Source organism: Ziziphus jujuba, chromosome 6 (genome assembly GCF_031755915.1).
Source record: "Ziziphus jujuba cultivar Dongzao chromosome 6, ASM3175591v1".
NCBI lineage: Eukaryota > Viridiplantae > Streptophyta > Magnoliopsida > Rosales > Rhamnaceae > Ziziphus > Ziziphus jujuba.
Genome location: NC_083384.1, coordinates 12,248,573 through 12,261,455, shown reverse-complemented (window position 1 = coordinate 12,261,455; position 12,883 = coordinate 12,248,573). Strand labels below are relative to the sequence as shown.

The following is a 12,883-nucleotide window of genomic DNA, read 5'->3' as shown; positions in this document are numbered from 1 at the left end:
CTTGATAAGTATTTTGAAGATAAGTCCTGGATCTGATATTTACGTACATGAGCTATTGAAGTTGTAGTTGCAACTTACAATGTACTTGTATAATTAGTGTAAAATTAACATGATATTATTTATCACATTTGCTATTGGTGTAAAATCATACGAGTATCAAATGAAGGAGTACAGGGGTAAATAAAACAAAGAATTGCCTGAGAAGTCCTGAATTTGAAAAAAAGTGAAAAGGGAAGATTTAATATTTTTGGTGTATCAAATGTCCCCTCGAACAAAGCATGAGCTTCCTTTAACAGCAGGAGGGTTGTTCAGATTCTTGATCACCAATTAACAAGTTGGCAAACAACATTCATCCACCTTTTTCTCTACATCTCTTGTTGAAAGCAAGCTCTGGGTCGACAATAGCCTATCCAAAGCTCCAAAGTTTAGTAAGATTTCCTTCCTAGTTTTAAGCAATAATACCCAAAAAAACATCTTTGGTTTCCTTGTCCACATTAGATTTAACAAATCCTTTTGGAGGACAAATCCAATCCACATTATCCTGCAAGCTCATAAGAATCAGAGAACATTAAAACTGGTTTTTAGTTTAAAACAACATTTTTTAACAATTTGTTTTCAGCTTGATCGACCACAATGAATCATTTAAAGAAATTAAAAAATTTTCAATCAACAAAAATTTTTTTGAAAAAAATGATCTTCTTTATGCTTAGTAATTTTCCAAGGTGCAAATTTTCTTAAACATACAATGGGTGAGTAGATTAAATCGAGCTTCATTGTCAGCAAATTTGAATAACCATGAGTTTGGAGAATTACGTATAGTAAAGCCTGTTCTTCAGAAAAGCATGTTCACAGTACTATGAAAAAAAAATTTACTTGAAGAAAAATATATATGAAAATATTAATGGAACATTAAAGGATCCTATTGTCTCATTCTCCATAAATTACATAAGAAAGAACCAAAGTCAGAAACAAATTTAAATTTTCATTGATAGTTATGGCCTACATCTACCCCAAACAACCCATCGCCAGAGACCGGCAACTGGAAGTTGCAGTAATTTTACATCCATCGGCCAAATCAAAACCACCATATTTTTCTCGATCCACTTCACATATCATGCACTTCCTCCTCCTCTTCGTCCTCATAGTAGTCCTCCTCGTCAGCTGTGGCATCCTGGTACTGCTGATACTCCGAAACAAGATCATTCATGTTGCTTTCTGCCTCAGTGAACTCCATCTCGTCCATGCCTTCACCGGTATACCAGTGCAAGAAAGCCTTCCTCCTGAACATGGCAGTGAACTGCTCGCTCACCCTGCGGAACATCTCCTGAATCGAAGTTGAGTTTCCAATGAAAGTGGACGCCATTTTCAAGCCTGTGGGTGGGATATCACAGACAGTGGACTTCACGTTGTTGGGAATCCATTCCACAAAGTAGGAGGAATTCTTGTTCTGTACATTGATCATCTGCTCGTCAACTTCCTTGGTGCTCATCTTACCCCTGAACATAGCCGAAGCTGTGAGGTAACGCCCATGGCGTGGATCAGCCGCACACATCATGTTTTTGGCATCCCACATTTGCTGGGTAAGCTCTGGGACAGTCAAGGCTCTGTACTGCTGAGAACCCCTAGAGGTGAGAGGAGCAAAACCCACCATGAAAAAGTGGAGACGAGGGAAGGGGATGAGATTGACTGCAAGTTTCCGAAGGTCAGAGTTCAATTGGCCCGGGAATCTCAAACAGCAGGTGACTCCGGACATTGTTGCAGAAATCAAATGGTTCAAGTCACCAACTGACCCACCCAACAAAACAAACAAAAATCAGAAACAAAATTCCAAAAATTTAAAAGCAAGATTGGCAGAAAAAGAAAAATAAAAAAAAATCATGAAGTTGTTAAGGAATTACAGCTTGGGGTGGTGAGCTTGAGGGTGCGGAAGCAAATGTCATAGAGAGCTTCGTTGTCAAGAACCATGCACTCATCAGCATTTTCAACAAGCTGGTGAACCGACAACGTCGCGTTGTAGGGCTCCACAACAGTGTCAGAAACCTTTGGGGAAGGGAAGACGGAAAAAGTGAGCATCATCCGATCTGGGTATTCCTCTCTGATTTTGGAAATCAAAAGAGTACCCATTCCCGAACCAGTTCCTCCACCTAAAGAATGGCAGACCTGAAAACCTAAAAAAACAAACAAAAAATGAGACAAACCCCAAATTTAGCAACCAAATGAGAAAGAAAAAAAAATTAAAAGAAAAGAAAGAAAACGCAGAGGAAAAAAAAAAAAGGAAAAAAAAGTAGGTGGGTAGTTTCAACAAACACCTTGCAGGCAATCACAGTTCTCAGCCTCCTTTCTGACCACATCAAGAACAGAATCAATCAGTTCCGCGCCTTCGGTATAATGGCCTTTAGCCCAGTTGTTTCCGGCACCGGACTGACCGAAAACGAAATTATCAGGCCTGAAGATCTGACCGTAAGTTCCAGATCTAACGCTGTCCATGGTACCAGGTTCAAGATCCATGAGAACAGCCCTGGGAACAAACCTACCACAACTGGCTTCGTTGTAGTAGACATTGATCCTCTCAAGCTGAAGCTCAGAGTCACCATGGTACCTTCCGGTGGAATCGATGCCATGTTCGGCGCAAACGACCTCCCAGAACTTGGCTCCGATCTGGTTGCCGCATTGACCACCCTGAATGTGAAGAATCTCACGCATTTTTTCTTTGGGATCGAAAAAGACGAACTAAGAAGAGGAGGGTTTTGTGGGAAACCAGACGAGTTAGAGAGAGAGAGAGAGAGGGGGGTTAGAGAGAGAAAGAGAGAAAAGGTAATGAGAGATGGGCGTAGGGACGGAGAGATCTTTTATAGAAAAGAAGGTATCCCAACGGTTACATTTGGGCGGTGTTTCTTTGTTTTTTTGAATGAGAGAATAAGCGGGAGTTTTTTTTTATTTTTTATTTTTTTGGGATTTTGGTTTTTTTTATTCGTTTGAATTGAGTGGAAATGAGTTGTGATTTTCAAACGGTAGAACTTTAAACGCTTCAATTTCAAATTTTAAATTTCATTGACAGCTGGACAGTGACTTATTGTTTTAACAAATATATAATTATTTCTTTATTTAATTTTTGTATAAATTTTGGGAAAACGACAGCCTCGGAAGTGCAAAACAACGAGCTGTATTTTCTGGTATAAGAAAAACCAAACTTTTGTTTATTTTAGACTATAAATAATTAATTTACCAAAAAAAAAAAAAAAACAATTAAAATTTTCAAAAAAAAATTTTATTGTCATAACATATACCACCTGGCTGATGACGGTTTATTTTTCTTCTATGTTGAATTGAACTAATATGCGTCTAAGAAAATGTGCAATTATTATTTTTGAAAAAAAAATTTGTTTTTTTTTTTTTTTTGGCAAGTAAAATTTCCAAATTCAATAAGTGTATACGAAATAGAATATGTATGTTTTATGTTTTATTTATAAATATTTAAAGCAAACAATGAAAATTAAAATGCTTTATTTTTCTCATGTAGATTTCAAATGGTTTTTATGGATTGAAAATTTTATTTCTAATTTTTTTAAAAAGAATAAGGAACTATATAATTTTCTTTTGGACAATAAAAAAAATAAGTAATATGTTGTTTATAATTTTTCGTGCAACTTTTTTAAATATACTTGAGGCTTTAAAAATGACAATCTGTTAAGCTGGTGGAATTCAAATATAGATTAAAGTTCATTTCTGACTAATCTTAAGATGCTTTTGTGGAATTGCTTATTTAATTATTTTATCATGCACTTGGAAGACAATAATTATTTAACTGTGCACCACCACAAGTGCGAAAAAGTACATTATAGTTTACTTCTTTATTTTTTAGTTTTTCGCTTATCGAAGATAAACATCTCACTTAGATTTAGAAGTGTCCTCCAACAATGTCCATTTTCCAAGTCTACCATTCTCAATTCGATTTTTACTCATTTACCACGCTGTAACTTGTAATATTTAGCTTTCTTTTTAATATGAATTAACTAAAACATATATAAAAATAAGAATATGAATAACTATTATTAGCCATTTTTTAAATAAAATATACTTTAATAAAACAAATTATTAATGTTTATACTTTGTGACAAAAATATTAGTTACAATCCAGTTTCTAGGGTATTCATTTTCTTGTCTTCCATTCAATTTCAATCTTCCTTCAGAAGAATATTATATGATCAATTTATTAAACTCCATTAAGAACATAATTGATGATCAAATTTAATAATTCAAACTCTTTAAAGTTATTTAATATTAATAGCACAGCAGAATATTATAAACACACTTCTTAATGATTTTTTAACTTTCTTGACAATGTTCAGGGTTAATTTTCAAAACATGAACATCTACTTGTGTTTAATTAAGTGTAAGAATAATCATTTCTTTTTTAAATAAAATATACTTTAATAAAACAAATTATTAATGTTTATACTTTCTGAAAAAATGGTCACAATCCAGTATCTGGGGTATTCATTTTCTTGTCTTCCATCTAATTTCAATCTTCCTTTACAAGAATATTATATGATCAATTTTATTAAACTCCATTAAGAACATAATTGATGATCAAATTTAATAATTCAAACTCTTTAAAGGTATTTAATATTAATAGCAAAGCAGAATATTACTAACACACTTCTTACTGATTTTCACCTTTCTTGACACTGTTCAGGGTTAATTTTCAAAACATGAACATCTACTTGTGTTTAATTAAGTGTAAGAATAATCATTTCTTTGCAAGTGCTGCTCAATTGCTTTTCAACAATGTTAAATTTTCCATTAAAAAGTGGTTTTGTTTGTACATTTTTTCTCTAATTAAAATTTTAAAATAACTTGTACTTTCCAATTAATTTGAATAGTCTACTTCTATGGTTGACACCCATTTGCCATGGCCAAGTCCCCCATCAATATCTTGCCCATCGATCTTTTATCCATTCTACACCTTTTTACACACATCAATATCCAAGCTTTTACTTTTAAGATGTGTTACTTTAAACAATAAAAAGCAAAAGAAAAAGAAAGCAGAGTAGAGTAAACGATGAAAAGATGTACCAGGAGACAGGTAACAAAGTGCAAAAAGCAAAAAATGCACATTGCTGTTTAATACTGGCATAGACAAAGAATCTATCCATGTATGCTTCGGGAAACTTGAACACCCCCAACTTGGTATAAGAGGGAATTCACCATTATGAAGCAACAACACTGAAAATTTATGCAGAAGAAAAAAATGGCACAATTTCAACCCTAAGAACAAGCTAATATATATTTCTAGCCGATCTACTTCAATAATGGTTTTTGGGTTGAAATTGAAAGCTAATTTACGCTTCCATTGACACGTTCCTCTGGAACCAAACCAAATGGAACGCAACGCCTATAGGAAGCAAGTGAAAACAAATCCAAAAATTGGTTTTGGAAAAAAAAATTTAAAAAATAAAAGCAGCCACTTTTGTTTGGATACTGAGAAAACCGGTGACATCGCACACTGCAACAAGCAGAAAGAGCAGAAAAGAAAATGGGTTTTTCCCTTTTTTTTTTTAACTTATTTTCTACCAAACAGCTCTCAGGAATCAATCACATATAGAAAAAAAATAAAGGGAAAAAAAAAGTCGCAAATGACAATCAGATCTCAGTAACATATCATTTATCTTCAAATTCCAATATTGGAAATTGCAGATAGATAACGCAGATTTTGTTAGCATCACTGACCCAATAATTCAAATTCAAATTAACAAAAAAAATACGATATTCAAAAGCCCTAAAAGCAGATATGAAAAAGAAAAAAATCAGAGCATCTCAGAGAAAATTTTCCCCATGGATTTTCTTCACAGGCAATCAAAGTGCAAGGATAACAATATAATAAACTCATCAATGATGCTCCTGACCAAAAACCATAAAGAAAAATTGAAAATTTCCAGGCTCACGAAAATCAATTGCAGAGAGAAACCCTAGAGGATCCCAACGGGAAAGACGAAGCTCGGGCATCTGAGAGGGTTCAGTTTGTGTTTGTCAACATATATAAGGTGGAGCGGATTTACCCTAAATGGTCTGTTTGGCAAATGGTGGCTGATATATTCTAAACCAGTCTAGGGTTATTCTCACCCCCCAACTCGATTTGGTTAAGCGCATACGACACTATCAGGTTTTTTTATTATTATTATTTTTTTCATTTTTATTTATTTATTTAATTTTGTTTTCTTTTACCACATTTTTTAAATTAAAAAGGGAAAGGTTTGCCTCCAATGAGTCATGGTAAACCAATCTCATTTAATCATTTTTATTTTGTTTTTCAATAAAAGAATTTCATACTGTATAAACCTATTTATTTGAAAAAAAAAATTTAGCGGTTTGTCAATTTTTATCTAACGAAGACTCTAACAAATAAATTTGAAAATTTGACTATCAATTTTTTAGTTTTATACATTTTAGTCAAAAATATATAAATAATTTTTTTTAGTTTTATACATTTTAGTCAAAAATATATAAATAATTTTTTTTTTGAGCTTTCATTAATTTCTATTTTGTATCTTTATATTTGTTTTATTTTACACATAGCTAATAATAATTACTACGTTGCCACATAGACACAAATTTCCATTTCCGTCTTGTGTATGTCATAAAAAATTGTTATGCTTGATTTTAGTTTTGTGAATTATAGTTTCAATTGGTTGCCATGGTCTTTTACATATATATATATATATATATATATATATATATTTATATATATATATATATATATATATATTTGGGTAAGTGATTCACATCTGGAAACAATATGTTTTACTATTAGACTGTCCTGGCTGAGACTTGATTTCGTTGTCATATATTTTTATTGTCCATTTCGTGCTGTTAATTGTGTATTAGTAACAGTGTGTCTATTATTTGAGTAATTAAGCAATCAAATTTTTGTTAGTATTGTATTGTGTATTTTTGTTATCAGATTAATATAACAATAAATCTGATTAATCTGATAACATGGAACATTATAATAAATTTTTTTGCCAGTGATATTTACATATAGGTAGAATGTTTTTGTTTTAATTTTTTAGCACACAAACTTAGAATGGAATTTTCCTTGTTTCTTGCAAGGAAATAGTCCAACCAAACCACAACTAAGAGTGTAAAGTTGTCTACTTAGCAAAGTGGTGGAATAACAGAGTCCACAAAACGCATGGCCAAAATCAGCCACTAGTAATTCAAAAGTTCAAACCATAAAGATAATTCAACCTTTTCTAAACCCCTACCCCAAGCAACGTGGACTGGTCAAACATAATATTTGAACATTCAAGATTTCATATCATATCATAGACAAGAAGACCTATACTATTTATATACCCATTAACAGTTTCAAGTTCAGCCAACCAAACCTGCCTCATTCAAATTAAGGAATTGATCATTCATATTGAAATTGATCCAGTTTAGTACCAAGATGGGTATGGTTTTAGGAAAGATACCCGTGGAGACTCCAAAGTACCAAGTCATTCGATCCTTTACCGACTATGAAATCCGGAAATATGCACCCTCTGTGATAGCTCAAGTCACGTATGATCCATCACATGAGTTTAAGGGTGACAAAGATGGCGGATTCACTTTGTTGGCCAACTACATCGGAGTATTTGGCAATCCACAGAACTTGAAGCCAGAAAAGATCGCCATGACGGCTCCGGTGATCACCAAAACACCCGAAACCTCTAGCTCTGCCGAGAAGATTGCAATGACTGCTCCTGTTGTGACAAAGAGCAGAGGAGGGGGAGAAGAGAAAAAGATGGTGACCATGCAATTTTTGTTGCCGGATATGTACCGAAAAGCCGAGGATGCGCCGAAGCCAGTGGACAAGAGGGTGGAGATTGTTGAGGAAGTGGAGAGGAAATATGGGGTGGTGAGGTTTGGAGGTGTTGCAACAGAGAAAGTGGTGGGAGAGAAGGTGGAGAAGCTGAAGAAGAGTTTGGAAAAAGATGGTTATAAGGTCATTGGGGAATTCTTGCTAGCAAGGTATAACCCACCTTGGAGGACTTTACCTATGTTTAGGACTAATGAGGTTATGATCCCAATTGAGTGAGGCCATCTGAGTTTGTAAAACTTCTTGGGTTTTGTTTTGTCAAAGAAATAATAGCTATAAATAAACACAAGTTAGTTTGTTCCAAATTCTGCTTATTTTCATTAAGTTCAGAAACCTATATATACAATATTTGGCTTGTGCTTTTAAGCTTTTTACTTTTGAGTGACATTAGAGCAAGTGTGTCCTTGAGTCAATTATGTCCATTGGCACAGCAAGTAATCCTAGTCCAAAATGGATCAAGAAATAAGTTATAATAAGTACAGAGTTGGTTCTAAATTAGTGGAAAGAAACCAACTGAATTATTACATACACTTATGGGTATGAGAGTTGTAATTCAAATTTTAATAAATGGTCTTATTATATGAGAGTTGTAATTCCAATTTTGATATGCTCTGTTATTGTTTCAGCCTGACCTATACTACCATGTTACATGGTGCAGAGCCACTAGCCGGAGCTCTATTGTACTGTTCGGAGACGTTTAACCAAAAAATTAAAAATAAGAACAGATCCTGGTCTATTACAAGAAACTATAAATAGAAATGACACAGAAGCTAAGATTGTTTGATTTCACTTAATTAAACAGCTACGAAGGATATAAAAAAACGAAAACTAAATTATATGTAATATTAAACAATATATTTTCTCTGCATTGCTAAAATATTGAGTGCTATTAATACCATGTACCATTCAAAAAACTCTGAAAAAATATGTTTTTCTTCAATTTGGCAATCAATTTTTTTAGTTTTAGTTTTAGATTATACATTCGGTACTTATATAAATATTTTAAAATTCTTTTTTTTTAAGCTTTAATGTCTATTTTGAATCTTTATATTTGTTCTTTTAAAAAAAAATTATTTTAGTCCCAATAATTGCAGTGCTGCCTGCCACGTATACACAAAATTCCATCTCCTTCCCGTGTAGGTGATATTGTTATGCTTGATGATTTATTCTCATGAATAAAAGCTTACTTTTATATTTAAAGTGAAAAAAAAAAAGAAAAAGAAAAAACTTATTATATTCAGAGATTTTGTCCAATGATAAAACTATTGAAAATAAAATTTAAATTCAAATTCAAACCTGATCTGCATGAAATCTCTCCTCCACCGATTATAATGTTGATTAAATAACAAATTACTTTTTTATGCCAATTTTTTAAAAATAAAAAATGGTTGGAATATATTCAATTTTGATTTTGTTGCCTTGGTCTTTTATATTTTTTTGTCAAATTTATGCAATTAATTGTGGAATATTAGCTCGAGATAGTGGGATGAGGAAATTATTGTTAAAAAAAAAAAAATTGTACAATATTAACTCTGTTGTTTGAGTAATCTTCATCAAATTTTTTTTAGTATTGTATTTGTGTATTTTTATTACCAATTTAATATATAACCATAAAATTTTATGCCAGCTAAATTTGTATTGAAATATTCTTCTTTTAAATTTTTTAATATAGATTTTTTTTTTTTTTTTTTTGGGTGAAAATTTTTAGAGTGAAGCCAGTTAGCAAGTCGTGGAATAACAGAGTCCACAAACGCATTGGGCAAAATCAACCGCTACTTCAAAGCCCACGATTCAATCTTTCTAAACCTCTACCCCAAGCAAACACTGCTCAGCTGTAGAAAAGTCATAAACAAAGCTGTTTAGAAGAATCCAGACGTCATAGCTTTTTTTTATAGCTATATATATATATATATATATAGAGCTTTACCTTCAAGCACCCTCATCGGAAGGAATTGATAATATTCCACTTTATACCACAAGATGGGTATGGTTTTTGGGAAGATAAGCGTAGAGACTCCCAAGTACGAAGTAATTCGATCGTTTACCGACTATGAAATCCGAAAATATGCACCCTCTGTGATAGCTCAAGTCACCTATGACCCATCACAGTTTAAGGGTGACAAAGATGGCGGATTCACTTTGTTGGCCAACTACATCGGAGCATTGGGCAATCCACAGAATGTGAAGCCGGAAAAGATCGCCATGACAGCTCCGGTGATAACAAAAGCCCCGCAAAGCACTGCTGAGCAGATTGCAATGACAGCTCCTGTTGTGACAAAGAGCAGGGGGGGAGAAGAGAAGAAGATGGTGACCATGCAGTTTTTGTTGCCGGATAAGTATCGAAAGGCTGAGGAGGCACCGAAGCCGGTGGATGAGAGGGTGGAGATAATAGAGGAAGGGGAGAGGAAGTATGGGGTAGTGAGGTTTGGAGGTGTGGCAACAGAGAAAGTGGTGGAGGAGAAGGTGGAGATGCTGAAGAAGAGTTTGGAGAGAGAGGGGTACAAGATCATAGGGGATTTCTTGCTAGCAAGGTATAACCCACCTTGGACTTTGCCTATGTTTAGGACTAATGAGGTTATGATCCCGATTGAGTGAGTTTGTAAAACTTGGGTTTTGTAAAAGAGAAATAATAGCTATTAATAAAACAAGTTTGTTTCAAATTGTACTTGTTTTCATAAGTTTAGAAACCTATATTGGCTTGTGCTTTTCAGCTTTACTTTCGAGTGATACTACTAGAGCAAGTGCCTTCGAGTCAGCTCCTCCATTGGCACAGCAAGTGATTTTGAGTCAAAATAGATAAAGGATGTTAAATAAGAACATAGCCTGGTGAGTCTATTAGAAGAAGCTATAAGCAGAAATGACACAAAAGCTAGATTGTTAGATTTTACTTAACTAAACAGCTATGAAGGAAATAAAGAAAGAAAACTAAATATATAGTATTATACGTATAGTCTGCGCAATGCTAGATAAATGAATGCTAGTTTACACCATCAAACATTAAACTGAACCAAAATGAGCAAACCGACGCCAAGTACCAAATGCCCCAACAATCAACTGTAAACAACTAAACAGACCTGAAGAAAGTAACAAAGGGTTAACTGTGAAGATGATTTCAATGAAGAACCACCGCTAAGTTTATAAACATCTGACTATAACTTCTGACTAAAATTTGTTTGATTGAATTTCAACAAGCCAAATTTCTGTAACAATCCACATTATTCATATATAATATTGAATTTTACAATCAGTGCATCTCTTACTCTCATCCCCCTCACCCGAAAACCAGCTTGGAACAAATAGCTATAATATTGAGAATGATGAGGGGTAGTCTTAAATATTGGCATGCATGTATTAGCCCAATAATCTGCCCCTTCAGTGTATTTCTCCTCCCCTGAATTTCTAAAAGAGTCCACCTTCTTGGAGCAAGGAACCGGTCCTCATTTAGTATTGCCAATGCGTTTGCAAACAGCAGCAAGCCTTCCACTAAAGTCCAGAAACCCATTTTCTGCACCATACATACAGGGTTCAATACCAAACATTTCATTTACGGATAAACACTAATGAGAAGTATGGCCAGGACATCAAATGCCAGAGATGAGAAACATGATGACTACAATTAACAGTTTGCTTAATATTGAAAATAAAAGTTCCTACAGTACATTATTCCTTCTTAATGTAAAAGAAACTTGGCTGGCGTAGATCTTCAAAAGCTTTTTTCCAGGCGTAACAGCGCCAATCCATATCACCCCATAAGTCTTCCCCCTTAACTGGAATCTATTATACTAGTTTTCCCTACTCAACCCCACACCATGTTACAAGCTGAAAACATACCCCCTTTTCTCAACATGGCAATAAATTTTTGCAGGGTTAAACAAATGAAATTGATTGCATGTGCATTAGACAATAGAAAAGCAATTCCCTATGGAACAAATATGAAATCGTTTAAAAAGAAAAGCTGCAAACACATATCCTGGTAATTGCTGTCAAATATCTTCCTGGTTCAAGATTACATTGCTTAGACCAAATTGAGACACAAGCCAATATACATTATAGCTGATTTTTACAATTATCCAAAAAAAAAAAAAAAAAAAACTTTTGGAATTTCCATGAACATGCATGACAGGTAGAACAACTAAGCATGGTGAGCTCAACCTTGTTGACTGTTTGTTCACAGGGAAACAAAAGCATGAAGCTAATTCAAATTAGTACCCGAAAAAAAAAAAAAAAAATCATGAGCAAGTTGAGTGAAAAAGGCACAGCAATTAGCACCCTTCATTTAATTGATGTCTAGAGGTGGTTCATTCTAGGGAAACTCTATTTCACCAAGCTAATCAAAGGATCAGAAATCCACTGCATAACAAGTAGACATTAGAGTCGATTAGGCTATATAGATGCTTCATCTAAACAAATAACAGAGTTTCAGCTCGGGCCATTTTGTTCAGATCCAAATCAAGGTCATGGGCATATATATGCAATAAATGAAAATCCTTGTGTAAACCCAGAAATGATATTATTATCACTCAAATGCTTAACATGCACCAACATAAGCTGGAGCTTAAACTTTCAACATCCCATTAACCTCAACATGCACCCAAAAATCCCTTTTTGTGTTAAAAATTAGTGACTCAGCACTAACACAAAAAGGGTCAATTTTTTTCAATTAAATAAATACTTAGATACAATAATGCCCTGAAATTAGTTTCAAAAGAACATGTAGTAAAATCAAAAGAGATTTAAACGAATCTTACCACCTAAAAAACGAGGTTGATATGATCGCAGCCCTTGATTTCGGTGTGACCGAGATTCACTCTGCCAAAAAACCGTCTCGCGAAGGAAGAGGAAGACAGACTTACGGTTTTTATCGGCTCACAGCATATATCCAATAAAAGAGTTTTAGATGTTAAATAAAGAGTTTTTGATCTGACGGTTAAGAATGTATTGTTTATGTACCATCGACCGGGTATTATCCGTTGGATTTTAAGCTCAAAATGGGTCCAAAAATGGTTTGTGGAGCCCATTAAA

The 12,883-nt window shown here is 33.9% G+C and overlaps 4 protein-coding genes and 3 non-coding genes across 9 annotated transcripts; 2 read left to right on the top strand and 5 right to left on the bottom strand.

Annotated features, from left to right (window-relative positions):
* Positions 1–859: 859 nt before the first annotated feature.
* Positions 860–2,962, bottom strand: LOC107430752 (tubulin beta-1 chain). The gene is made up of 3 exons (XM_016041630.4): positions 2,310–2,962; positions 1,899–2,168; positions 860–1,785 (listed from the first exon to the last, which is right to left on the bottom strand). The coding sequence occupies exons 1-3, from the start codon at positions 2,701–2,703 to the stop codon at positions 1,106–1,108; spliced, it is 1,344 nt and encodes a 447-aa protein (XP_015897116.1). The 5' UTR covers positions 2,704–2,962; the 3' UTR covers positions 860–1,105.
* A 2,106-nt stretch (positions 2,963–5,068) lies between these two features.
* On the bottom strand, positions 5,069–5,222 carry LOC112493499 (small nucleolar RNA snoR137). Its single transcript, XR_003057981.3, has one exon. It is a non-coding gene; the product is annotated as a small nucleolar RNA snoR137 (small nucleolar RNA).
* Positions 5,223–5,642: 420 nt separating this feature from the next.
* Positions 5,643–5,735, bottom strand: LOC112493495 (small nucleolar RNA snoR27). Its single transcript, XR_003057977.1, has one exon. It is a non-coding gene; the product is annotated as a small nucleolar RNA snoR27 (small nucleolar RNA).
* Positions 5,736–5,810: 75 nt separating this feature from the next.
* Positions 5,811–5,902, bottom strand: LOC112493489 (small nucleolar RNA snoR26). The gene has a single exon (XR_003057971.1). It is a non-coding gene; the product is annotated as a small nucleolar RNA snoR26 (small nucleolar RNA).
* Positions 5,903–7,318: 1,416 nt separating this feature from the next.
* Positions 7,319–8,464, top strand: LOC107430733 (uncharacterized). Its single transcript, XM_016041609.4, has one exon. The coding sequence runs from the start codon at positions 7,451–7,453 to the stop codon at positions 8,078–8,080; it is 630 nt and encodes a 209-aa protein (XP_015897095.1). The 5' UTR covers positions 7,319–7,450; the 3' UTR covers positions 8,081–8,464.
* Positions 8,465–9,697: 1,233 nt separating this feature from the next.
* LOC112493448 (heme-binding-like protein At3g10130, chloroplastic) lies at positions 9,698–10,521 on the top strand. The gene has a single exon (XM_025079374.3). The coding sequence runs from the start codon at positions 9,842–9,844 to the stop codon at positions 10,454–10,456; it is 615 nt and encodes a 204-aa protein (XP_024935142.1). The 5' UTR covers positions 9,698–9,841; the 3' UTR covers positions 10,457–10,521.
* Positions 10,522–10,773: 252 nt separating this feature from the next.
* LOC107430741 (protein transport protein yos1) lies at positions 10,774–12,769 on the bottom strand. 3 transcript variants are annotated; one of them, XM_048464592.1, is made up of 3 exons: positions 12,610–12,739; positions 12,131–12,211; positions 10,774–11,366 (listed from the first exon to the last, which is right to left on the bottom strand). In XM_048464592.1, exon 3 carries the CDS (start codon positions 11,361–11,363, stop codon positions 11,133–11,135), a length of 231 nt encoding a protein of 76 aa, XP_048320549.1. In that variant the 5' UTR covers positions 11,364–11,366; positions 12,131–12,211; positions 12,610–12,739; the 3' UTR covers positions 10,774–11,132. The 3 variants fall into 3 exon arrangements, with proteins under 3 accessions (XP_048320549.1, XP_048320548.1, XP_015897103.1); XM_048464591.2 differs by lacking the exon at positions 12,131–12,211 and having other exon boundaries at positions 12,610–12,769; XM_016041617.4 differs by lacking the exon at positions 12,131–12,211 and having other exon boundaries at positions 12,613–12,769.
* Positions 12,770–12,883: the final 114 nt, after the last annotated feature.